Below are 26,849 nucleotides of genomic sequence, written 5' to 3'. Positions count from 1 at the left end.
CATTGCCGATCCTGCTAATATAATACCATTTTAAACGCGGGATTTTATGAGATATTAAGAGCCAACAGGAGCTAAGATTTAAATATTTTAGGTAAATATACCCGCCTCGCTAACGGAAGCGGCTCCTAAAACTAGTGCGATAAGGACAAGGCGAAAAATCCTGCGTAAAAATCTCAAAAATCGAGGTTTCGTACTCGATCGTTTCCTCCTCCAAAACTTAACCAATCGTAACCAAATTTGGAAATCTAAATGATAATGACATTATCTGTGTCGGACCGTTTTGGTTTTTTGACTAATTGATATCAGTTTTGAATAGCACGCCTCTCATTGCGGCATAGTCAATTAGGCAATTTTGGCCATTTTTGAAGGGCTCTAGCGCCTTAAAAAACAAAAATATCAAAAAAATGAAAACGGTCCGACACAGATATTGACAATATTAATCTGTGTTGAAAAAATCATTGCTCTAGCTTCAAAACCCACGGAGGAAACAGTCGAGTACGTTTGTATGGAGAAATGACCACTCCTGTTGGCTCTTAAGGTAAACGTACTGGTGCTCGACGCGGTACCAGTACATGTCATCTTGAAACTTAAGTCATTGTCAATAGAGGTGACAGCATGGTGTCATCTATTGGGCATTAACACGTCGAGCACTAGTACGTTTACCTTATAGTGTGTAATATAAGTCTAGTAATGTGGTTGTGGACGAAGCGAAGTCGTGGCCAAAAGCTAGAAATTTTTATGAACGCGACATTTTGCAAGCATACACTGGCTAAATTTTTGCATAATAGGGCATTTTCACTTAACTGTGCACCTTTAACGGCCAGTTAGCAATTGTTACAAAACAGACGGTCAATGTCAAATCCCATACATTTTGTCAGGAATGTAACAGTTAGACGTTACTGAAACACGACTTAAGTCGCGCTTTAAAGTGCACAGTTAAGTGAAAATGCCCAATAGCGTGATCACAGAATACAAAAATACGATTCAAAAACGGATTAGGGATGTTAAGAGTTAACATTGACATGTCTCTGTTGTTGTAATAAAAGCACTTAGCTGTAAGCGAAGCAATTACAAGTAATTTGACCGTAATGGCCGACGCTCTGCTGTAACGAAACGCTAAAAGCTCCCTAATTCGATTTTTCGCCGAATTTTCAACTTCGAACTTTAGATTTCTGAAAACTTTGATTCAAAGCTTGGTGTTTTACTGACTATTCGTAATTGAAATTTGACTTCTGCGATTTGACCCGAAAATTCAGCTCGGTGCAAGTTTTAGGTTTGCTTTTTTGCAAGTGCAGTTGCCTGTTTCCAAATACCTTGTAAGTGTGTGTTATGAATATTAATTTTGTCTCCTAGCTTATCAACACAGTGAAACTACACATCCAAACTGCCAAAGTGCGCATTTTTGAGTTTACATATGTTTTCCGAGCAAAGCTCGGTCTCCCAGATATTTTTATTTTATGTAAGTAAGTACACTAAACAGGTAAATTCCTAAATTTTTTTAATTTGGAATTTTTTATGCTATTTCTACTCGAGTTCTTCTCGAATCACTCTTCATAGGAGAAAAGTGTTGCAAGATTTTTATAGAGTAGACCGAAAATGTATGTAAATAATGGGACACTTTTTTCTCATATTAAATTTAAAACGTTTACATTTTTAAATAAAGACGACTGTTTTAAAAACCTACCAAAAATTGGCATTAGCATAGAGCGCAGCGCTGCAGTGTTGCGTAGTAATTTCTAGAATAGCTTCATGGGGGAGGGCGCCATTTCATTACCGGCCCGGATCCTCGCACATAAATCACCAGGGCCGAAGGAGTTCAGGTGACGTCCTTTGAGCCCGGTATTTGTGTTTCATTCCCGAATCCTACTTTCTTTATGGCTATGAATTCCGCGTATTCGCGAGCGCTTGAATTATATAAGTTTTAATTACAAGCTGGCTTCATATTGAATTTTACGCTAATTTTTAATAGAATCTATGCTAATTTAATTCGAGATTTATAGATTTTGTTTCTTCAATCATTAGAAACGTATTTAACTTAACTTTTTATAACAAGACGGTGCGGCTCCATATGGTAGCGTTTGCCATAAGGTTAGCGGACATCGTAGCCTATGGACATTCCCTTCCCTAAAAGGATGAGCATTGCTGCTCGTCATTTATTTATAGATTCATGGAGATAGCACATCGTCTATTGGAAAGTAAGCCGATAAAATCCAAATAGGTCTACTTAGTGTTTCCAGTCTGGATTAGAACCTTAGCCGTGTTATCTTGGATGAGGTCTTATAACGTAGATTAACTTTTTTCATGCTGGTACAGATATAATACACAAAACGACCGAAAACATCAGAAGTTCAAGACTGAAAATATTATTCTTCTCACTGATTTGATTTAATATCATGTCACTAAAATGCTTTTACTTCAATCAATCAATTATTTTATTGCAAGAACATAGTAAAATTATCTTGACGACCGGTCTGGCCTAGTGGGTAGTGACCCTGCCTGTGAAGCCGCGGTCCTGGGTTCGAATCTCAGTATTGGGCATTTATTTGTGTGATGAGCACAGATATTTGTTCCTGAGTCATGGTTGTTTTCTATGTATTTAAGTATTTGTATATTATATATATCGTTGTCTGAGTACCCACAACACAAGCTTTCTTGAGCTTACCGTGGGGCTTAGTCAATTTGTGTAATATAATAATATTTATTTATAATATTTATTTATTATTTATTTATTATTTATTTATCTACATAGAGTGATAACATTTTTAAAAAGCGTGTCTACCAGAGAAAGGCATGCAATATAAGTTAAAAATATTCAATATTCGCACTCTAAATAAGAAGTCTAGCCTATGCAAATAAGCGTTAACAATAGAATACTCCGTAATCATACTAGAAAACCTCTGCGCAAGGTATACTTGCTTGTATGAGTTAAGTAAACCTACACATACCTATTAGGCTTTCATACTTATAGCTTGTAAGACCGAGATGATTTTCCATTCCACGTGTCCCACAGACTCCGTAATTGTTTCACTGTCTGAGAGCACTTTGAATCCTTTGTCTACGCAATGAAAAATGTATTACCCCCACGGGAAAATTTAATTGAAAAGCGCGCTGAACGCGCCGTTGCCTCCGATTGTTCGTCGCCATGCGTAAAGCCGAGTTGTAAATGTTTCCCAAGCATTCATGGACCAATTTAATGGTAACGAGTTTACTGTGAACGCGAAAAATGGAATTATTTATTAGAAAATCGTCACGGGTCGCGGTTTGGGGGTGAATTTGTGTTTATAGAAATTGTTGATTTACTTTGCAATGTATTTTAGATAAATAGCGTTGAAAGCGAAAAAATCTATTTCGATTAGCTTTGCGGTTCAAAATCCTATTACATAATACTCATATCCATACTCACTACGTATAGTTCATCGCCATTTTCACCACAGTCGTCGACGGTCACCTGCGTTTGCCTCTTATGCTGTCTATTACCTATCATCTCCATGAATAAAGGTAAGCGAAGCTCACGCCCCTTAGGCTATGATGTCCGCTAACCATCTGGCAAACGTTCTCTATAGCATGATATTTTTGATCAAAAGACCTTTTGGAGACCTTTTTGGAGACCAACCTAGGTTACCTTAGGGCACTAGAAAATCCACACTTTTTACCGTTTTACAACATGTTCTATTGGGGAAGATGCCGCATTTCATTGGTTTTTCTCGCCGATGGGTACTATAAATGTTGTCGAACTTACCGTTAAGTGCTGAAAGAGCCACGCCCGCAGGATATTGGTTGCGACCTTGGGGAAGATGCCGCGTTTCTTTTGTTTTTCTTGCCGCTGGGGACTATAAATGTTGTCGAACTTACCGTTAAGGCCGTGCATCGAAAAATAACAGGATCTTAGAAACGTGGCAGTGGCTAGCCCCGGAAACAAACAGTAGTGATTTTCGGATATATGTTTCTTGACTATATGATAAGTGATTTCGTAGTAGTCGAAACACGAATGCTTAAAATTTTCTCGATAGAAAATAAATCCAAACTTACGTGTTCATTTTTCGGTTTTAGCTTCGTGCAACTAGAAAACACATCCATATCCAGCACAATCCACCTTACAGCAAAGGTTTTCATCTCGTCTTAACTTTCAAAGAACTAAATATTAACTTATTATCCTTTACCGATGGATTTATTATCGATTTTTGATTTTATGAATTCAACAGCAAACGCCCATTTTACGCAGTTCGGTTTCTCTTTCTGTCATGCGTCAAAGTCATAAATGCATCCTTTATGCCAGTAATGTTAGATGGCCGTCGTGCCTCAAAGAGGTAAGACCTATGTCACTTCGCGCAGCGCTCCGAATTACGTAAAATTTTAATATCCAATAAACGTTGAGTCGTAACTCCATTGAGTAGTAACGGAATCGGAGGTAAACCTATGATGGTGCCTTCTTACAGGCCTATACGTTACGCATGTGTGCGTGTTTGCTTAGCTACGTCATGCTACGTCGAAATCTATACTCTTTGTCAGTTACAACGGGTTAGGAAATTTCGACAGATATGGAAATGTATCGGTAGCTGTTTGGTATTTAGCCATCAGAATCTAACCGTAACTTTTTGCTTTATTTTTGTTTGAAAATAAAATATCTATAAGAATATATTTTTTGCTTTTTTCTATTGTAATGATAAAAATAAATCTAGTATTTTTCATGCTCAAATAATTTAAAATAATTGAATAAATATTAAAAACTAATAGATATTATTCGTTTTAATTATTATATTATTAAGTTTGAATAAAATATTTTATTTCAATAATACGAAAAGTTATTATATTTAAGTACCACTAAAAAAGGTCCCTACTTACAAAAACTCACTTGCACGGGCCGGGGTTCGAACCCGTGACCTCCGGTTTGAAAGTCGCACGCCACTACAATTTCACATAAGTAATTTACAATGACATGATACCGTGGAAAAAGTGAATATTACAATGTACTGTGTTACTATCATTTTATAGTTTATTTTGGCTTGACAAGGAGGAATGAGAAAAACGTGCAGAGCGAGAGGATTAAATCTCTCTGTCCCTTTCTTAAAGTAGCCAATCCTAATTATGACATCTGTTTTGATATTAATTCTTTGAACATAATTTGTCGATGTTCTTTTTTATATCATCGAGAAAGATTTTTATTAAAAAAAATTGTTGAATTTATATGTTTTATTTATGTTTTTTTGGCATAAATTTCATTACTTTTGACAAATTTTGATTGTGATGACAAACGATTTGATGTGATGTGTGAAACGAACCATGTGATCAACGATTTATCTAATAAAAGATCATTTAGTCGAAAAAAATAGTTGTCTACTACCGGGTGGAAAAAAATTATGGGCCCTGGAGGGAAAGTGCCTTAAACCTTAAGTTTGCTCATTTTACTTAAATGAAACATTATTGTTTTTTAAAGAAACAACTGCATTCAAAGATTTTTGAAGTGAAAACTTCTTTAGCGGCGCTAGGCACTTTTTGAGGTGGGGAAAAAATGATAAACTCGAGACAGCGTAAGGCGATCATGTGACCGTAAGGTTTAGATGGCATTTAAATCAATAAAGAAAAACTCAATGACATTACATGAAAAAGGTTATAATCTTGTACGGGCTGAAATACAAGGATCTCACAGTATTATAACTTTATATCACTCAAATATAATTCAATAAAGCTACATCTTGATGAAATCGCTAATAAAAGTGAACTCTAGTACTGGTGAATAAAACTCAAAATATCATGACCAAATATATTTAGATGCGAGGTCTGCAAGGTAACTTTACAATTTCTATTCGAATTTTAAACAATTAACGCTATAAATTTGAATTTCGAATTTTAAACAAGCTCACTGACCAGCAATTTCGGAACCAAAAGTTTTCAATAGAAAGGAGGATGGGTCAATTATACATAGTACTGCAGACATTTTGGACTAGTCATTGAATTTTCACTTCTGTCGGCACTCCCGGAATGCAACACGTTGTTTTTTTTTTAAATTCGCTTAGTCGCGCCCGGGAATCGACCCTACTTTTTCCACACTGTATAAAAGAACACAAATGCTTTTCTTCTGGTAACTTAAATGTTCTATCTATCTTGGTGATATGTCAATGCAATCAAATAATCTGAAAAAATAATAATAACCCATGATTTTCTATTTTGTTGCGATCGACCCGGGTAATAAAAATACGGCGAATTTGAACTTTTGTTTGTTGTCGTTGTAAAATGTATTAAAAAATAATGTAGGCACCCCTGACAATTGAAATTCAAAATTATCCAGAAAAAGCGGCCAAGTGCGAGTCGGACTCGCCCATGAAGGGTTCCGTATTTAGGGGATTTATGACGTATTAAAAAAAACTACTTACTAGATCTTGTTCAAACCAATTTTCGGTGGAAGTTTGCATGGTAATGTACATCATATATTTTTTTTAGTTTTATCATTCTCTTATTTTAGAAGTTACAGGGGGGGGGGGACACACACATTTTACCAATTTGGAAGTGTCTCTCGCGCAAACTATTCAGTTTAGAAAAAAATGATGTTAGAAATCTCAATATCATTTTTGAAGACCTATCCATAGATACCCCACACGTATGGGTTTGATGAAAAAAAAATTTTTGAGTTTCAGTTGTTCTAAGTATGGGGAACCCCCAAAAAAAATTTTTTTTTTCTATTTTTGTGTGAAAATATAATGCGGTTCACATAATACATCTACTTACCAAGTTTCAACAGTATAGTTCTTATAGTTTCGGAAAAAAGTGGCTGTGACATACGGACGGACAGACGGACAGACAGACAGACAGACATGACGAATCTATAAGGGTTCCGTTTTTTGCCGTTTGGCTACGGAACCCTAAAAATGAGTGTTTCAAAAAGGCACCCTGTATTCCTTACATACCTAAATAATCTCTTATTCAATAAAACATATAATTACTAAACACTGTGATTTATTTCAAATAAATTCAAATCGATCGGATAAAAGATATTAATACCTACCTATACAATGAATACGAGTACAGTCAGCTGCAATAATGTGTTACACACCGAAGGCCGTTTTGCGGTAGATCGTGTTAGATCTTATTTGTAGAGCCATAAGAGCGTGTCACATATTTTTGCGGCCGTCGAAGAGTAACATATTATTGCAGGTGACTGTACCTATGAAAAATTCGAGGGTTCAAAAGCATTTCAACCAAAGCATTTATAATAATAACGACTATGGACGCCTGCAACCCCAGGGGTATTGTAACCCCATAACAATAAGGTTGAAATTTGCATTTAGTGACCGAAAAGTCAGGTGAGCGTAATCAAGTAAGTAAATCTGTTTTCATCATATTTTATGAAAAATAATCTCTTTTCTGTTCTTGTGCTATTTTCTTATTATCAATAGGTACTCTTAACTTATATGCTATCTACGCTGCTGCTTCTATGCTGTTAACATCTTCCAAAACAACAATAAATATGCAGGTTTATGAATTAATTATTTTATTGTTTGCTATTATGAACAAGTAACAACGCCATCTGTTTCAATTTTTTCCGAATTTAAGTTTCTGGCCGACCGCAGCGACCGCGTATAATGGTAGTTAACTTCTGTAACGTTAGATGGTGCTAAAAGGTAACACAAACTTCACGTGCGGCGCGAAGCGTTTCCATGTGTGCGTGTTAGCGGGGAGGGAAGAACTAGCGGGCGTGGTTTACGAAGCGCCAGACGCGGCTGCAGTAGGCCCTTAAGTGCTGAAAGAGCCACGCCGGCAGAATATTGGTGGCGACCTTGGGGAAGATGCCGCGTTTCTTTTGTTTTTATCGCCGTTGGACACTATAAATGCTGTCGAACTTACCGTTAAGTGCTGAAAGAGCCACGCCCGCAGGATATTGGTGGCGACCTTGGGGAAGATGCCGCGTTTCTTTTGGTTTTTCTTGCCGTTGGACTCGTCGTCCTCCTCGCCCGTGCCCTCGCCGGAGCCGATACTCGCGTTACTGGCGTCCCCTGGTGACAAACATATCAAACTAACGTTAGTTGGTGATACAAATAATATGTGCAAGACATTTTAACAGAAAATGTGGTAAGAAGAAATGTAAAGAAACTTTTTTCGCGAAAAATTTAATTGATTTTCAGGACAATGTACCTAGTCCTGTCACAGAGGTTTGTAAATTTTAGTATTTATAGGCTTCGTCACACAGGCGCGTTTCCGGGCGGGACGTTAGCGGGCGCGCCGCTTTTACATATAAAACGCTCACGCCGCGCTCACGCCCCGCCCGGAAAACGCGCCTGTGTGACGAAGCCTTACAGGTTTTTACCATAAAAATCGTAACCTTTAATCGCTAATGTTTTAAAATCGTACAAAAATCCTTTTAAACTCGTAGAAATAGTAGAAGAACCGTTTCAAAACGCTCGTTAGTCCGTAGAATAACTATTAAAAAAACGATTAAATAAATGATAGAAGTAGGTAAATTTTAACCACGTACATGTGTACCAGGCTCGCAGAGATTTGCAAGCGTCACCTTATCAGAGTTGCGTCTGGCATATTAATTAGCTAACTCGTATTTATTTAATCACCTGCCAGATGCTATCTTCGGCAGTAATTAATTTGTGCCGTCTTGGGTATCAGATTTAGTCTTATTGTGATCGTGAGATTATGGTTTTGATGGGTTATTTACTTACTTATGCTAATTAGTAAAATAATATAAATTGCGATTTTTTAATCGTATAAACTGTTTGGATCATTGAAACTAGTTGATTATTCCGTGTTATAATAGAAGTTTATGTGACTGCTACATAATGAAAGGCATTAAAACATGAAAGGAAGTTTAAGAAATGAGCTGAAAGCAAGTTTCGTAATAATATCACACGACTGTTTAAGTCACAATAACATTTTCACAGAGAGGAGATTTGTTGTAACATTTTATCTTCATACTGGCCATAATTTGAACGCACCATATTATAGAGGGTTAATGCTATGTGTCATGTGTCTAAATAAAAATTAAACCACTTTGAGTAATATAATTGATAACACGCTTCTGTTCAATAAAAATACACACAAATGTACCTTTTTTATTACAGGAGTCTTTTAAATTTTGAAAAGGGTCTCTTTTTGTAGGTAAAAGGCACTAGGAACATGGCACTCTAATATAATTGGCAAGTACGGTACCAGGCGCACAGAAGTGTGGAGCACGATAAACAAATTAGCGCGCACTGAGCCGCATCAAATATTCATCGGCAGAACAAATCGAATCAGCTCTCCGTCTTACTGCGAGCCGTGTACTTGTAAATAATAAAACTGGGCTTCCGTATCTTCGATAATGTAAACGGTTGTAAAATATTAACTTAGTTTATGTGACTGTTACATAATGAATGACATTAAAATATGACTGTGGGTTTATGAAACAAACTATGCGCTAGTTTCATACTTAATAGGATAACTCGCATATTGTAGAAAGAAAATAACGATCATCATTTGTATGTCTGAAATTTATTTACTTTTTGACATCTTTAACTAGCAGAAACGTCTGCGAACGATGCTATTAAGCTTAGAATAAATTTAAAAGTGGAAAAATTACAAAATAAATTCTTGGGTGAGATTTCAACTCACGGCCTCTGGTCAAATATATCGAAAAAGATCCTCTTCAACTCATTGTCAGCAAAACTAGTGATGTGCTATCGATCCCGAGTCGATAAAAATTACAACACAATGTCGAAACGCATCGCGATATTCGACCGGTTGCATTGTGATGTTAATGGGGGCAAAGTAATAAAATTACTCTTAGGCCATTACTTCCCCTATAATGTGGCCTATAGGGTGTAACAGTAAAACGTTTGAGATTCGCAAATAACTAGCTGATTGTCTTTATAATTGTTTTATGTGTAAGGTAACTTTTATGGATAATGTCATTCAAATTACAAATATAGTGCATTTCGCTCGTACTTGTCCGTACTTGTATTGGCGCGAGCGAGACGCACGATAACTTAATAACATAATTCAAATATTATTCTGATGTCAGTGTACGTTAGAATTGCTTGTTTGATGTCTACAGGAAAGACGCGAACGAGTTAATTATTTTATAAAATGTACAACCCGACTGTGTTTTATTTGGGTTCTGTACAAATGTAAACCGGGTTATTGGGTTGCTGGCATGTATGTATGTCAGTGTCCTGTTTTACGAAAAATGTCTGGGATAGTCATAACAAATGTATAAAACATGTTACGAATACAGTCAACAAATTATAATTTATAGGTAGGTTCATTCATCATCATCATTTGTAGTAGCGTTCTCTGTTTCTATTTTTGTGTCTGTTTGCTAGTAGAGTAGTTACACATTTTTAAACATGTTTTAAATTTTATTTTGTTAAATTACGTTTATTACAGAAATTTAATTAGACTGAGATCTATGATTTTATTCAGTCTCAGTAAACAAATATCGCTCTTGTTGAACCAAAACAAAACTAACAATATACCCCATCAAACGGGTCACCCTGTACAGTACCGTGCAAAATCAGAGTGCAGTACCCTGATGCAGTATGTAATCCCCTAATTCATCTTACGCACACACACGCACACCCCTCCCATACATCTGCGTGTGAAAAGTCAAGGGGTGTTCTATCCATCGCTACCAAGCTGTACGCCAAACTACAAGACCTGTCTTATTATGCAACTGTTACATAACTCAAGGTTCTCATTACCCTGGTCTCATTCCCCTGCCCTGTTAGCAATGAGAATGAGCATCAAGAATGTTTAAATTAACTTTGCCATAATGGAATTGCATCCAGTGTTTGCGCTTTTCGGGTGCTGTTACTAAATAAATTTGGCTTCAACACGGGAATGAGAATTGTGGAAGTTTGTTGAATGTGAAATGAGTTACGTTAATGTGATATGAGATTGTTTCATATTTTTTTAAGTTTCCCTGATTTGTCATGTTGTCTTAATCCTTTAATTTCTTTGTTGTAAATTATATTTATGTTGACGTAAAGTATTTCTGGCGCAAGTTAAAGAACCGTAACTTAATTGACTACTTTTTACTTACTGATATGGTGTTTACTGTGTTTATTGTAAATGTACTTGGTATTATTGTTTTTTTTTTCAGCATAGCAAACGACCTATAAATGTTAATAAGTATTGTAGAAAAACGGGTCTCTGTTCAATTGCTAGACTATGTTTATTGTCTATTTTTTTTTTACAAATATTATACAACTAATAACAATTGCGTCAAGTAAAAAGATAATCAACTCCCTATAATTGACTTGACATCTGACATCTCACATTACACAGCGTCAGAAATATTAAAAAAAATAATCAAATGAGTGTAGAATTTCGCGCGGTATCAATTATGCGGCGGTTCCCATGGTCGCTCATTAGGGCTAATCCTGGGCCCCTGGTCTCTGAGTCCCCTGGTAGTGTAACCGGAGATGCGCGGGCGCCGGCACGCGCCTGGACGCACGCCCTAGAGTTGGGGAAAATTTGCGGAATTTCGTTAGCTACTCTTCTAATTCAGAAAATGAGAGAAATTAGGATTATTTCATGACTTGCCTTAAAAAAGAATATTGATATAAATCGGCATACTAAGAAAATTAAAAGAGCTTTTGTATGATGGTAAAATCGTAAAGTAGCCAATAGGGAGTATTACTGCAATGTTTTGCCGCCAGAGTGCAGTATTAGCGACGTAAGTATACCATAGATTAACTTATACATACCATAGAGTAACTCATACCTTAAACTGTTTTTTTACAAGTTTTCACAGACAATCAAATATGACATTGATACATCAAGGCGGTTTGTTTACAAAGGGTCTACCGGGTAACGCGAAATCGAAACTCAGCTATCTGCCTCTTTATCGCTCGAATATGCAAGAGTGATAGAGAGGTTAGATAATAAAATTTCGACTCTCTCGTTTGCGGTAGCCCCTTAGATTGTGTCTTATTGTGGGAGTGGCGCCCTCTACGCAGAGTTTCGCGTAATATTCCTTATTGAAAATGCACGTCAATCGTGTTCTTTTTTTCTGGAGACAATCTTACACAGATCGACCTAGCCCCAAACTAAGCAAAGCTTGTAACTCAGGAACAAACATTCGTAATAAGCACACAAACAAACGACCTTGATAGGATTCGAACCCGGGACCTCCAGTTTCATAAACGAGTCTCTACTGTTTCCCAAATAGTTTTAAGTCATAATGTATTGTTTGCCCGCATTTTCGTTAGTCATAATTCATTTAGTTCAGAACCGCGTCACTTTTCAGGATTGCCATAAAACAAACCTAGCTAACCTAACCCATCTATAGGATAACCTGACGAAAATCCTGAAAAGTTAACGGTTTCAGTTTTATGACTAATGATAATATGACAAACAATACATTATGACTTAAAACTTTATGGGAAACAAAGGGACCCCTTCATAAACAGGTCACTACCGACTAGGCTAAGAGGCCGTTTGAATCGCAATCTTCACGTAAAACTGCAAACGTTCCTCAGCTTCCAAAACTTATTGTCCCTCGTCTGGATTTATGCGACCATTACATTAGTGCAGCAAATGAGAGCTATCGAGTTACGGCAATCAGCTGGAAGTGCTAGGGATGGGATACAGACGAGCAACTATCGATAACGGATCGAACGTCGATCAGCATTTGAATTTAGATTTACGAGCGAACAGCTTTTCAAAATTCATCAAGATGCACTGAATGATGTATCATTTACGCGTCTTTTTTATCGCAGTTCTGATATCATAACTCATGATTTATCGAATTGAAACGGTGAACTCTCCGAAGCATATTGCATGAGTGACTAAAAATAGCGAGATAAACCGTAAAATAAGCTTAAAAACTTATTTATGAAGTTTATCTTTATCTGACTATTTTGCATATCTCAGTAGATATAAAGTATGTCACAAAATCTCTGTATTTCCATTACAGCTATAAAATATTAGACTACTTCTCGTAATAAATATAATTTTATCACTGTTAAATACTCGTTTAAGAAGGCGCGCGAACTAGTACCTGTACGATTTTAGTTACATTGCGGACGATTGAGGTTACATCAATTCAGCCGACCGATCAAATGACGCACTGTAAAGAAATGAGCCCTTAATCTACTTCGCTAATTATCTCGCAGTACATTTCACGAACTTTATTATGATTGTGCGTGTAAAATTAACAAAGATAAATTCATCGACATCGATATCAATATCGACATTTCCGCCCCGGCAGCCGCGGTGTCGTAATGTGCTAACCGATTTGATGGATTGGCTTCTTTGCAGTCCCTTCTATTTGCAAACACCCTCACAGGGATCGGCGGGGCGCGGGCGGGGGGGAGGGGCTAATTAAAATTGGCACCCAACTTGGGACCCTGAACACTACGCACAAACTTAAACAAGCTGACAGCTTCGCTTTTATGACACTGATATTAGAGTTGATTTTAAAGTGACTGGTTCTTTTTTGGGTTGGTAAGGATTTGGTTGCAAGTGAAAATATTGGCTGGTGACGTAATGACGTCATTTGCGTCGAACTGGATGTAAATGGGGGAGGGGGGGGATTAATCTAGGGTTTTTTGGGCACTATGCGGGGTGATTAATGTCTGCATTTCCATAACTTTAGCGTATGGGACTGTTTAGATTTATTCCTCTTGGACTTTGCCTCTTTTCACAACTGGATTTGAGAGGGGATACACTTTTTAAGACATATTCGTACCTGATTATGTCTTGTTATTACATAGAGCATATTGCATTATTAACTGAGCGACGAGAAGGTCTCCATTTCAATTTGGGCAAAAATGATTTCGTGTGTCCGGCTGTTCTCCTCTACAGATCGCATTTCCTAAACGATTCTAGTGATATTTTGTTAGCAAGTTCTATAACAATACGTTTTTTTCTAGTTTCGTATTTTTCAAAATTTATATAAAGAGCTACTAACTAGTACAATGTTAAATCAAAATTATTTTTAATAACGTTCGTGAGCGTTTTCCAAAAAAAATTTACATTTCATTCATGCCTTCAAAATATTGACTTCTTGGCCACATTTTACTCAGAATCATTTGTACATTCACGCCTCATACATGAAAAAATGTGTCCCAAGATTTCTTTTCCAGATCGTCACATTTTTGTATGAATAATTACGCACTGGAAAAATATTTTTTCATACAAAATTTTGGGACACATTTTTTCATGTATGAGGCGTGAATGTACAAATGATTCTGAGTAATATGAGCCCAAGAAGTACTTTGAAGACATGAATGAAATGTAAATTTTTTTTGGAATACGCTCTCGTATCTCCCGTGCTCTATAAGCGTTTATATACCTATACAGAGCAGACACAGCCCCCTCTACGCACCTACAGCTACACAGAGCAGATACAACCCCAAACGCCACGTAGCGCTTACGCCGCTTAATGACGGCCATAGACAACGGATGAGTTGACACTCTATTTGTGGGCCGGCCATTTGCATTACCGGCTCCTTGAGACGTGACGTGCGGGAAATTAAGTGCTGAGCTTTTCCTTTTTAGATGTTAGAAGGGTTATGATTTTAACAGTCAAATATTTTTAAAGTACTGCGCAACATTATGACACTAGGTGCTATAATAAGCACATTACGTTACTACGTCGAAAATTTAAAGGGCCCTATATGTACTGTAAAACGTTGTACGATAAATAGGAAATTAATTTTAAAACACGACCAAATGGATACTATTTTTCGCACTTGTATCGTAAATAACTATTATGTATTAGTGTTTCATACCGAAATTGGCCATATGGAAAATATATTATAGCTATATTTAGATGTTATATCTCAAACACTAAATTGACAGTGCTAAGATGTAACTTTTTTATTTAATCGCCCAAGTTTTACATCAGAATCGAAAATAGAATAGTCACCAAAACCAACCACATTTTGCAATGAAAAGGGGTGGTTTGTAAAATTTCCTTGGCGTTATTTGTGGCAATACCATATTTTGTCAATAGTCAATAGTCAATAATCAAAATATATTTTATTCATGTAGGCCTAGCAACAAGCACTTATGAATCGTAACATACTTATAAACTAGTGGCTCTGTGAGCTGTAGACCTCGCGAGCATAGCTTATTGGGACCGTGCACGATGACAGCGCCATACAGCAGTTTGATCAATCAACAATACAAAGATTTTAATTTATTAACAAAAAATACAAAAAGTTATGTCTTACTGGGGATCGAACCCAGACTTTCTGAGTTTCTGTGTGCAAACAAAAAAGCGATTGTTTACAAAATGCGCTATGATACGATCTTAGCTAAGCTGACGAAATTCGGCTACTCATTCTCGAGTACAAACTAAATATCTAAATACCGCCTAAACCAGCAATACAATTTTTCTGTATTTTTTGCCATTTACTATGTAAATATGTCTCAAAAAGAAAATACTCTTATGATATCGATACGACTATTTGTTTAAGCGCAAGGTATCACAACTCCTCCATTTTTGAAAATTTCCAGAAACGGGATCGACAAAATTTTTTTATTTACTCATGGAATCTGGTCACAAAATTTCACAAGAATCGGTTGAAAATTGTGACCTGTAGAGGAGAACATCCGGACATACAAAAGCAAAATGCCCGAGTCAAAACGTAGACCTTCGCTACGCTTCGGTCAGTTATCTTAAGCTAATTTAATTTAATTCTTAATTTGTCACGACAAAGTCGGGAATAGTTACCTTAGACAGACTCTACCTACTACCTACTAGTGTTTCTAAGAAGTGGTAGGAGGTATGTCTGAATACATAATACGCTTACCTAATTAATTTACATTTCTAGATTTACCTATATCAGCAAAATTCTCTTTTAAAAGTTTCTTTGGTTGGAGCCCTTGCAAATATAGCGTAGTTTTAGTGTTTGAATTTTTTCATCACTACACAGTATAAAACAAAGTCGCTTCCCGCTGTCTGTCTGTCCCTATGTATGCTTAGATCTTTAAAACTACGCAACGAATTTAGATGCGGTTTTTTTAATAGATTCAAGTGAAAGGTTTATGTATAATTTGTTAACCCGTGCGAAGCCGGGGCGGGTCGCTAGTTCATTATAAAAACTACAGTTTTGCGTTATCCCCCTCCTAAATAGAAGGCAGTATCTACCATTTTTTTTTAATTCCGTAATTTAATTACTAGGTACACGCTTTAAACATAACCCAACATTGTCTACGGCCTTAAAATATCATTTTACGATTCCGACGTCACGTCTGCGCGATTACCCCGCATTGAAAATTAGCTTAATATCTCGAATTGACGATTCCGGGAGGGAACGGCCAATTAAGAGGGAATAACACTCGAATCTGGAATTATCCCAGATAGCGAGTTACGGGGTGCCTTTATAGACCATTATGGCGTAGATTATTTAGTAGATGGAGCAAAAACACTCGTCGGTTTTACTTTGTTGGGTGAATATGCTACAGGCCGATTCGAACGTAGGTACGCTGACATCAGAGTGATATTTGAAGCATTATTTATACTTGGTCAACCAGAACTTGACAGTAGAAAAAGGCGGCAAATTTGAAAAAAGTAGGCGCGAAGGGATATCGTCCCATAGAAAATTTGAATTTCGCGCCTTTTTTTACTGACAAGTTTTGGTTGACCAGCTATAGTTATCGTGCGACTCGCCTATGCCATGTACAGTACCTAACTAAATAACATGATTCAAGCATAATTGTGATGGCAGTGTATGGTCGAATTTGCCTGATAGTCACATTTAACAACGTGGTTTCAGCACATATAACCATACTTTTTGGCAAATCTAAATATGTCCGTCATATCTACTGAACTTTGTAAAGATTTTGGCTGTTGTATAGAAAACATGCAATCAATCACTTTATTTGCAATAAAACATACTTAAATACATGCAAATATAAGTATATGCCATCTGATTGCCAGAGATTTTAAAAAGAACCAATTTAGACTAATAAAATAAGTTATTCAGTGTGACTAGAATCGGACCAAGTTAACTCTGCATGGCATTTGCAATAACAAAGTGTATTGCGAGTTTCACAAGTAGGTAGCTACTTGTGAAACTCGCAAATATGAACAAAAAGTAAGTGTTAGCAGTAAAGATGGCTTATTGAAGCATAAAACGGCGAAAGATGTAACTGAGTGGTAACATCAGCGTAGTATTTTCTAAGAAAGCTTCACGGTCTTCATAAACGCTCCATGAAGAGTCTATAGATGGTGATCTATGGTTAGGAAGACTCCCGCTTGAATATTTTGTACACACTAAATGTTCGCTAGCTTTACGACCCATTTCGAGTTATGACAGTTTAGGTTACGACCCCTCACCAGGTGGGAACTATGGACTAAGCAGTCCCTCTGATTTCAGTGTCCCGTACCGTATTTGAAAAAAAAAACGGAATACTAGCCTAACCTGAACCAAATAAGCCGCCATTGTGCGGTTTCAGAAAAAAAGCTTTAGCCAAACTGATTGTGTACCTACTTCATTCAAAAAACTGAAATTAAGTTATACCTATGTTATTAGTTTATACTTATGTTGTTGTTCAATAAATACTATATATACCTAATCGAATACCTACCTTTAAACGAGCAATTCTTGTATATTTATTTATTTATTTATATATATATTTCGGGGATCTCGGAAACGGCTCTAACGATTTCGATAAAGTTTGGTATATGGGGGTTATCGGGGGCGAAAAATCGATCTAGCTAGGTCTTATCTCTGGGAAAATACTAATTCTTGAGATTTTATATATTTTCCGAGCAAAGCTCGGTCTCCCAGATATTAGAGTATATAATAATACTTTGAGTAACATTAACGATAAAATAAATTTAGTTATACCTAAATAAATTTTGATCAATATCCTAAAACCGACATGTTTTACAAACCGACCTGTTGTGTAACAAAATATTTTGTTAATGTTATGCAAACATTTGTGCCATTCTTTGTCAATAAGGCGCTATTTCCATATAACTTCTATTTCAAGTATATGATATAAGTACTTGAAATAGAAGCTTCTGTAATACTGTATATCTTATCGACAACCGACAAAGTGGTACAGGACATCACATTTTTTTAAATAGAACTTAGAAGAAAATAAAATGAACGAGCCTTGTGAACTACCTTGCCTTTAATCAGTCATTCAGAACCGCAATACACCGTTAAATGAACACCAGACGCCCTCCGCGCATTGATTTCAATTTTAATTTTAATCGCGGAATATTATACAAAATTACATTGCTTAATATTCACCCCCGGACCGTGATTTTTGCATATTTTTAACCCTACGGCTGCCCGGGGCCGCGGCGGCTGATAAAAATCGCATATATTAAGTAAGAGGGGATTCCAGATAGCCCGGGTTTTCATTAAACCCGATACGGCTGAGATAGGTGTTGTATTTTATTGCTGAGAGCTTGAGACGTCTTTTAAATTGTGGAATCTGAGATTGCGCCCGGCTTTGGAATAGTTTGAATCTATTTAAATCTAAAATTGGGACATTTTGTAAGAGGAAAAGCAAAATTTGAATTTAAAAAATTACTTTTTTAATTTAGTTTCTTTTATTTTTAACAAGTCATTGCAATTTATCCCAAGGAAGTCTAAGTTCACGTGTAAAGGGACCTTTAAAAATGTTCACCTTATTAAGTGTAAAATTTTGGCAATGCACATGTTACGCCACAGGCGTGCAAGTTTCTATAAGCTTCACCAACAGGATTTATATGTCACAAACGATACACCCAGCTGCAAAACTGCATGGCCACCTTATTCATAGTGTGTCGATTTTGCATCTGGCTGTAAGCTACTGGCAAATACTTATTTGAAAAAAACCTCTGATTAAAAATATTTTATCTATCTAAATCTAATGCCTAATGCCCATCATTAGTGTAACACGTTCAATAGTAGTTTATGCAACAGTGATATAATAAGGGTTCTTAAAATTCAAGGGTCGAAGTTACAAAACGAGACGTAGTCGAGTTTTGTAAAAAAAGACCCGAGAATTTTAAGAACCAATTATGAGCTGTTGCATACATTACTTTTTCTATGACAAATGCAGCAAAAAAAAAGAGTTATTATTAAAAACAAAGAGTTATTATTAAAAAAAAATTGAGTTATTATTAAAAAAAAAAGAGTTATTATTGTAAATGATAACATACCTCTTTCAATCAAGATGATCGGAAGTTGTATCTTTAGACAAATCATTCAAATGACATTGCTTTAGATATCACTGTCAGTCATTTAATTGACACATTTAAGTGCTGGAGTAGAAAAAGACAAATAAAAATAAAACAAAAATGTATTATTCTATGCAACCACATTATCCGAACAAACTTTAAAATCACCAACGGAATTTGACAAGCAAATACGCATTAGTTGCACCATCTAAATAGGGTTAAACGTCGGGGGTCGACGTTTCGACGTTCACCGTTGACGTTTGGTGACGTTTATGACGTTTGTGACGTTCACGAGCGCTGACGGACTGGTGACGTGATTCGATTTTGATGATCATTAAAATGGTAATGTGATAGACAACCGCAGACTTCCAATGAGCGTAAGGGGCCGTCCATAAACGAGTATGATCTTACGTTTCTTTTATGACCCCTTTTATTTTGGCTCTGGTGTCAATCCGTACTCTTGTAATCATATATAATATGTTCTAATATTGAAATAAAATACATATACAAATACATGTTACGTGATATTACTTTTAGGAAACTGTCACAAAGAGTAATAAGAAAAGAAGCCTTAGCTTCGAATATCAGTTATCTACGAGGGGAGGCTGAAATAATATTCGCGGCCTAAGCCAGAAAAAAAAAAATAACTTCGATTACTTTACTAACGATTAATAATTAATTAACTTTTACTTTAATATTCTATTTAAAAAAATCTAAGGCCGCGAACATTTCAGCCGCCCCTCGTAACCTTTTTCTAATTTTTTGAGGGTTGAAACTTATTACAAATTTATACATACTTTGATAAAGATAAATAAAGTATGCATATACCTACCTACATAATTAAAATTATGCACTGTAGAATACACTTGTCTTGTTAATATTTACAGAAAACGAGATTGGCTAGAAGCTGCGTCAAAATATTACACAATTAAAACTATAATTACAGGTAGTATCTTTCTTGTCACACAATTGCCCCACTTTATAAACGTGACACGTAATTTATGGATGACCCCTAATGGCGCCAAAATCACAATAAACTCGTAACTTTTTTACGACAAACGTCAAAGATCAATCAAAGCTGTTAATATTGATTTAAGTGACGCATTTAAATTGCGTCCAGAATTAGCAATTTGCTGCCAAATAAAAAGTTAGGACATACAATCTTACGCTATTAAATAACTCTCAGTAGGGGGTTAAGGCGCCGTGAGTTCAGGTTCCAATCTCACTCAGAGAAAAAGTAATCGATGAGTTCGATTTTAAAAAAAATCCGATGTTTAAAATTCATTCGTTTACGTTACACGGTGTCTTTGGTTCACAAACTTACACTTACCTATGTGTACCAAATTTCAACTTTATTGGTCCAGTAGTTTTGGAGAAAATGGGCTGTGACAGACGGACAGATAAACAGACAGACAGACGCACGACTGATCCTATAAGGGATCCATTTTTTTTTTCCTTTTAAGGTACGGAACCCTAAAAAATTAAAATTGCTTGTAGCTTTGGTCCTAAAATTGTTACAAATTTTAAATACTCACAAGACCTATGTGATTTTTCATATCGTGCGAACATTTTTCTATCAGTGATTTAAACTTTCACGATTTTTACACATTATTAAATTATACAACGGGACTTAATCGCGTATCTAAGTTTTAAGATTTACCTCCGACGTTTCGAGGACGGCGTTGTCCCCGTGGTCTCGGAGAAGACTGGCTTAAGTTGACATCAGCATCGTCTAACCGCGCGAGTTTTTCGAACTACCCGCACTTGGTCTTGTTTATCCGCTTGAACGTTTTGCGCACTAGGGATGTCACTCTGTCGACACACAACACTAACGATATTCGATTTATCGACTGTCGATATTCGTTTACGCTTACATTTACTAATGACTGGATTCCATGTGGATGAGATCTTGAAACCCTCGTCCCGATTGAAATTACTATGTATTTTGATTTCAATGGCTTCCCGTACTTTCCTGCTGTAGAAATGACGATCCGTGGACAGGATTTTAGGGTTATGCAGCTCAATCCAGTGGTTTGGTCCTGACTCCAGTAAATGCTCAGCCACGGCAGACTTGTTCACCTGACGATTTTTGACAGCTGCATTTTGATTTTTGATTTTTGCGTCGGAGGTAAATCTTAAAACTTAGATACGCGATTAAGTCCCGTCCCGTTGTATAATTTAATAATTTTTCTATCAGGTTTAGAATCGGTGAAGTTACTATTAGAAGGCCTCAAGATTGCTATTCATATATATTTTTTGGCAACCGTATTATCTAAAAAGCGGCCAAGTGCGAGTCGGACTCGCCCATGAAGGGTTCCGTACTTAGGCGATTTATGACGTATTAAAAAAAACTACTTACTAGATCTCGTTCAAACCAATTTTCGGTGGAAGTTTACATGGTAATGTACATCATATATTTTTTTTAGTTTTACATTCTCTTATTTTAGAAGTTACAGGGGGGGGGGGGACACACACATTTTACCACTTTGGAAGTGTCTCTCGCGCAAACTATTCAGTTTAGAAAAAAATGATATTAGAAACCTGAATATCATTTTTGAAGACCTATCCATAGATACCCCACACGTATGGGTTTGATGAAAAAAAAATTTTTGAGTTTCAGTTCGAAGTATGGGGAACCCCAAAAATTTATTGTTATTTTTTCTATTTTTGTGTGAAAATCTTAATGCGGTTCACAGAATACATCTACTTACCAAGTTTCAACAGTATAGTTCTTATAGTTTCGGAGAAAAGTGGCTGTGACATACGGACGGACAGACAGACGGACAGACAGACAGACATGACGAATCTATAAGGGTTCCGTTTTTTGCCATTTGGCTACGGACCCCTAAAAAGCGCTGCGATTTTTCAAAAACTCTGTTATCTGAACCTACGGCACCTTAAAGAACTCACAGTGGGGGGTTAAATGACTCTCGGTAGGTATCCGTTTGATTGTGCCATATTCTTTTACGCGCATTTTAGGGTTGTTTAATAGTAAATAAAGATTGAGATGGAGTTTATTGGCTATTGAACAATAAAGGGGATTCAGTTGATTCTCTTGAACAGACAGGCAGACGGACATGACGAGACTATAAGGGTTATGTTTTTGCCATTTTGTCTACGGAACCTTAAAAATTGTCTATGTAACAAATCAAATTAGGGGTCATCCATTAATAACATCACACAAAATTTTGATTTTTCATTTGGCATTTTCGATGTAAGATTGTCATTTTGGCTAGCCCCCCCGGTCTTTCAAAATTGTATATTTTAAGATTTTTTTACTACATGACATCTACTTCAGATTTTAACAATCCCTTGGACATTTTATAGTGTAAATATGAAAGTACATTTAGCCAAGAATATAAATTGTGTAAAAAAGGAATCCCCAAGGTTCCAACCCACGCGGGCAACACGCATGGACCAGGGTAGCATTAATCGAAGCAGAGACATGTTAAAAATAAAAACTGTAAATACCATAGTGTGTAGACTTTTGACACCGTACGTATGTATTTTTAACCGTTTCAAGGGGACTTCCACTGCAATCTGCATATAATATTTACTACGGTAAACTCGGTACTCGGTAACGGTAACCGAACATATTTGGCCATAAAAAGTCGCATGATTCGCATCCACATACGTGAAGCTCGGTGCTCTGTATGGCGTTGCGCTTCTATTTTTATGCCCGAAACGACTGCTGTAGATATACTGAATTCCTGGTAAATTAAATATCCAATTATATTTCTTACATACCTAAGTATCTACTGAGAAACTAGACCGCTAGTTTAGAATTAGCACATAATACCGCTTGCCTTTGGCGTTTGGTTATAGGTATGTGTATAGTTAGTTATTAAAGGGGCCCACTGATTACCAGTCCACCGGACGATATCGGCTTGTCAGTAAGAACAAAAAGTTGACAGCTCCGAACAACTGGCCTGTCAGTTGTTCGGAGCTGTCATTTTTGTTCTAACTGACAGGCCGACATCGTCCGGTGGACTGTTAATCAGTGGGCCCCTTAACAGTCTGTATTATCGCCCGTCTCTGATCGAAGGCGCCGTGTGCGGTCATATCGCGTATTTATGAACACCCATGATCGCCGTAACGCAATACCGGTGATTAATTTGGGGGCTCCGGGCTCCGCTGTTGTCCCCGACAGGCTCATCTTTTAACTCAATACTATTTCACGCGAATTGAATAAGTACGTATTTTACTAAGTGTGAGTAGTGTGACTGAAGTATGGTTGAAGCAGATTTTTACACCCCTGGAGACAGGCGTCCATAGGCTACGGTGACCGCGTACCATCACGTGGGCCATATGGTTGTTTGCTACCGACGTGGTAAAAAAATCTTAAAGAAACTTTTGTTCATTATCATAAAATCCGTACTCACTAGAGAAAGAAGTAAAAAATGCAAACTCAAGGTAAAATTTAATGTTAATTTTTTTAAAGTCCTAAAATAATTAACTTACTCGTACTTAACTTAACTGAAAGAGTCTTTAGATATTAATATTACTAACATGTATGGAGTACCTTTTTACTTAAAGAGATGCCTTATAGGGATAAGTTTGCATTTGTACATTGCATATATTTTGTTTTTCTTGTTAATTCCACCTGTCTTAATTAAGTACCTACAATAAAGTGATTAAGCTTAGTAGGTACATACAATAATAATGTGTTTTTTGAATAAATGTTTTCTATTTTATTTTATTCTAATTGATACCATATTTTCAATTTATTTGTTGTAAAATACAGATTTTTGCAACGCATAGGAACTCGTAAAGTGTCATTCAATAGAACTTGCGAATTATGTAAACAAAAGTTACTAGTAATTTGACATTCAGTGTCAATTTTAGTATGGCGGTTTGTTTACATAGTTAGCAAGTTCTATTGAATGACACTTTAGGTAGAACTGACATATCTATAGTTAATTGCTATTAATTCATCGCCAGACGTCGCTGAAGAAATTTTGAAGACAAATGTGGCGGAATGTACAGAAATCTTCAAATTTTCATATGTCACTCCGAACACGGTTCTTAAGACTTTTAGGTCATTAAATTTAAAGAAAACAGAAGATCTTTGGGGCCTGTCAGTCAAAGTATTACATTCCATTATTGAATCGATTACACCATACTTGGCTGAGATTTTCAACAGATGCATTGATGCTGGTATTTTTCCAGATATTATGAAACATAGTAAAATCATCCCGCTGTTTAAATCAGGAACGAAAACAGATCCAACGAACTCTAGACCAATTTCAATACTACCGGCATTAAGCAAAGTGTTCGAGAAACTTTTTCTGAATCAACTATTGTCACATTTCAACAGAAATAAACTGCTGGATAGCAATCAATTTGGTTTTACCAGAGGTCGATGTACTACTGACGCCGGTGCGGTACTTCTAAAACACATCTTTGATGCCTGGGAAAAAGCTCAAGATGCTGTGGGAATTTTCTGTGATCTGTCAAAGGCATTTGATTGCGTTGATCACGAAAATTTATAGATAAAATTAAGCCGCTATGGGATAAAGGCTAGTGCCCTTGACCTAGTCTCATCGTACCTTTCGGATAGAACTCAGCGAGTAGTTATTAATGGAGCTCAATCAGCGGGGTCCCCGGTAGCCCTCGGAGTGCCTCAAGGTTCAATTCTTGGTCCCTTCCTGTTTTTGGTATACATTAATGATTTGCCAAAAGTTGTGCAAGATAGACATGATATAGTGTTATTCGCAGATGACACTTCCCTTATATTTAAAGTGGACAGAAAGGAAAATAGCTTCGATAGCATTAATGAAGCGCTATCTACCGTAGTAAACTGGTTTACGGCAAACAATTTGCTTTTGAACCCCAAGAAAACCAAATGCATCAAGTTTACGCTACCTAACGTCAAGCAGGTAACTAACAGCAAGATTAAAATAAAAGGTGATACGCTGGAATTTGAAGATCGAACTGTTTTCCTGGGAGTCACTTTAGACTCAAAACTGCAATGGCATGCACATATAGCCACTCTAGCCGGCAAACTCAGTTCAGCAGCCTATGCAGTGAGGAGAATCAGACAGCTAACAAACGTAGAGACGGCCAGGCTGGTATACTTTAGTTATTTCCATAGTGTTATGTCGTATGGAATTCTGTTGTGGGGAAAAGCGGCAGACATTCAGACAATATTTGTGCTGCAAAAACGAGCTGTACGTGCCATCTATGGACTGGGCGCTCGAGCATCCCTGAGAGAGAAATTCAAAGAGGTTAACATTCTTACCATTGCATCTCAATACATACTTGAGAATATTATGTATGTTCGGAAAAACATCCACGAATTCAAGCTTAACAGTGACATCCATAACTATAACACTAGAAACAAACATAAACTTGCTGTGCCCGCCCACCCCCTCCGTAAGGTTAGTACGTCTTTCGTCGGAAACTGTACACGTTTTTATAACAAAGTCCCTACTGACATAGCGAATTTACCACTTACCAAATTTAAGTCACACATTAAGCGCTCCTTGTTAAGTAAGGCGTACTACACTGTAAATGATTTTATACACGATAGAGATGCCTTTAAGCCTGTAGCTTGATTTCGATAGTATGATAAGAGTTCAATAAATATAGTTTTTTCATTGTAAATTAAATATGCTAGTGTCCAGTAGAATTGACACATGAGACAATCATGTTCTCGCTTGATTATATTGTTTAATTTAATTTTAGTTTTGGACACTTGGAGACCTTATACATCTCTAAGTAATTATTTATTTTATATTTAATGATTCTGACACTTGGAGACCTTTACATCCCTAAGTATTTATTCATTTTATTATTTTTATTTTATTGTACATACTTATATTTTTAATGATTCGGACACTTAGAGACCTTTACATCTCTAAGTCAATTTAGGCTAGTAATTATGTGAAGCTATACCGTCTTTTATGTAACATACGAGCACAAAATGCTGTGTCTTACACTATTTTAATATTAATATAGGCCGGTAGCTTGAACATGTCATGCTCGCTTAAAAGTCTTTGCTTACGGTGGCGTCGTTGATCGGGTCGCCACTTTCCCGAATGAAGGTTGAGGGAGGCGATGGCTGAGATACGCGTCGTACTCGTGAACGGGTGCTGTTTGTGGAGACGGGTCTGTTTAAGCTAACACGAATATATTAAGTAACTTTATTTTTTAATTTAATTGCAGTGAGACGCCTCATTCGGTTCTCGTATGTTTTTTTTCTCGTAATGTGTTAATCATACAGGATTGTGACTCTTGGAGACCCTATACATCTCTATGGATAATTTGATAAACTATGTTATTTTTTAGTTCTGACACTTAGAGACATTTACACCTCTAAATAAGTTTAGATTTTTTTTCCATGTATCTGTTTTGTTTTTATTTTAATATTATTATTATAGTTTTTTTATGTAATTCGACATTAAGAGACCTTATACATCTCTAAGTAATTGTATTACGTTAGTTTGATTTGGTAGTTGTAGTTGTATTTAATAATAATTGTTGATGTATTATTATTATTATTTTGCTTGTATGTAAATTCAATGTTGACGTGTAAAAGTGCCCTTGTGGCCTATTTGCTGAATAAATGTTGAAGTTGAAGTTGAAATTGACAGATACATTTTAAACACAGCCTTTTTGCTTATAATTTGTATTAAATGCTATCTGCTGTATACAGTTATAAATTACCAACGTCAACTTAATGCATTTGTCAACTCCGTTTAATACGTGAGAGTTTTATTTTTAAACATGAGTC

General features: G+C 36.4%; 1 protein-coding gene across 1 annotated transcript in view; it reads right to left on the bottom strand.

Annotated features, from left to right (window-relative positions):
• The window catches only part of LOC134655852 (homeobox protein homothorax), a 357,906-nt gene that overhangs the window by 122,250 nt on the left and 208,807 nt on the right, over positions 1-26,849 (bottom strand). The window contains exon 10 of the mRNA XM_063511342.1: positions 7,840-7,988. Within this exon, the coding sequence (XP_063367412.1) occupies positions 7,840-7,988 (149 nt within the window). The remainder of the gene's footprint in view (positions 1-7,839; positions 7,989-26,849) is intronic.

Source organism: Cydia amplana, chromosome 17 (assembly GCF_948474715.1).
Source record: "Cydia amplana chromosome 17, ilCydAmpl1.1, whole genome shotgun sequence".
In the NCBI taxonomy this organism is placed as follows: domain Eukaryota; kingdom Metazoa; phylum Arthropoda; class Insecta; order Lepidoptera; family Tortricidae; genus Cydia; species Cydia amplana.
The sequence above is the reverse complement of the archived record's forward strand: the minus strand, read 5'-3'. Positions and strand labels throughout refer to the sequence as shown.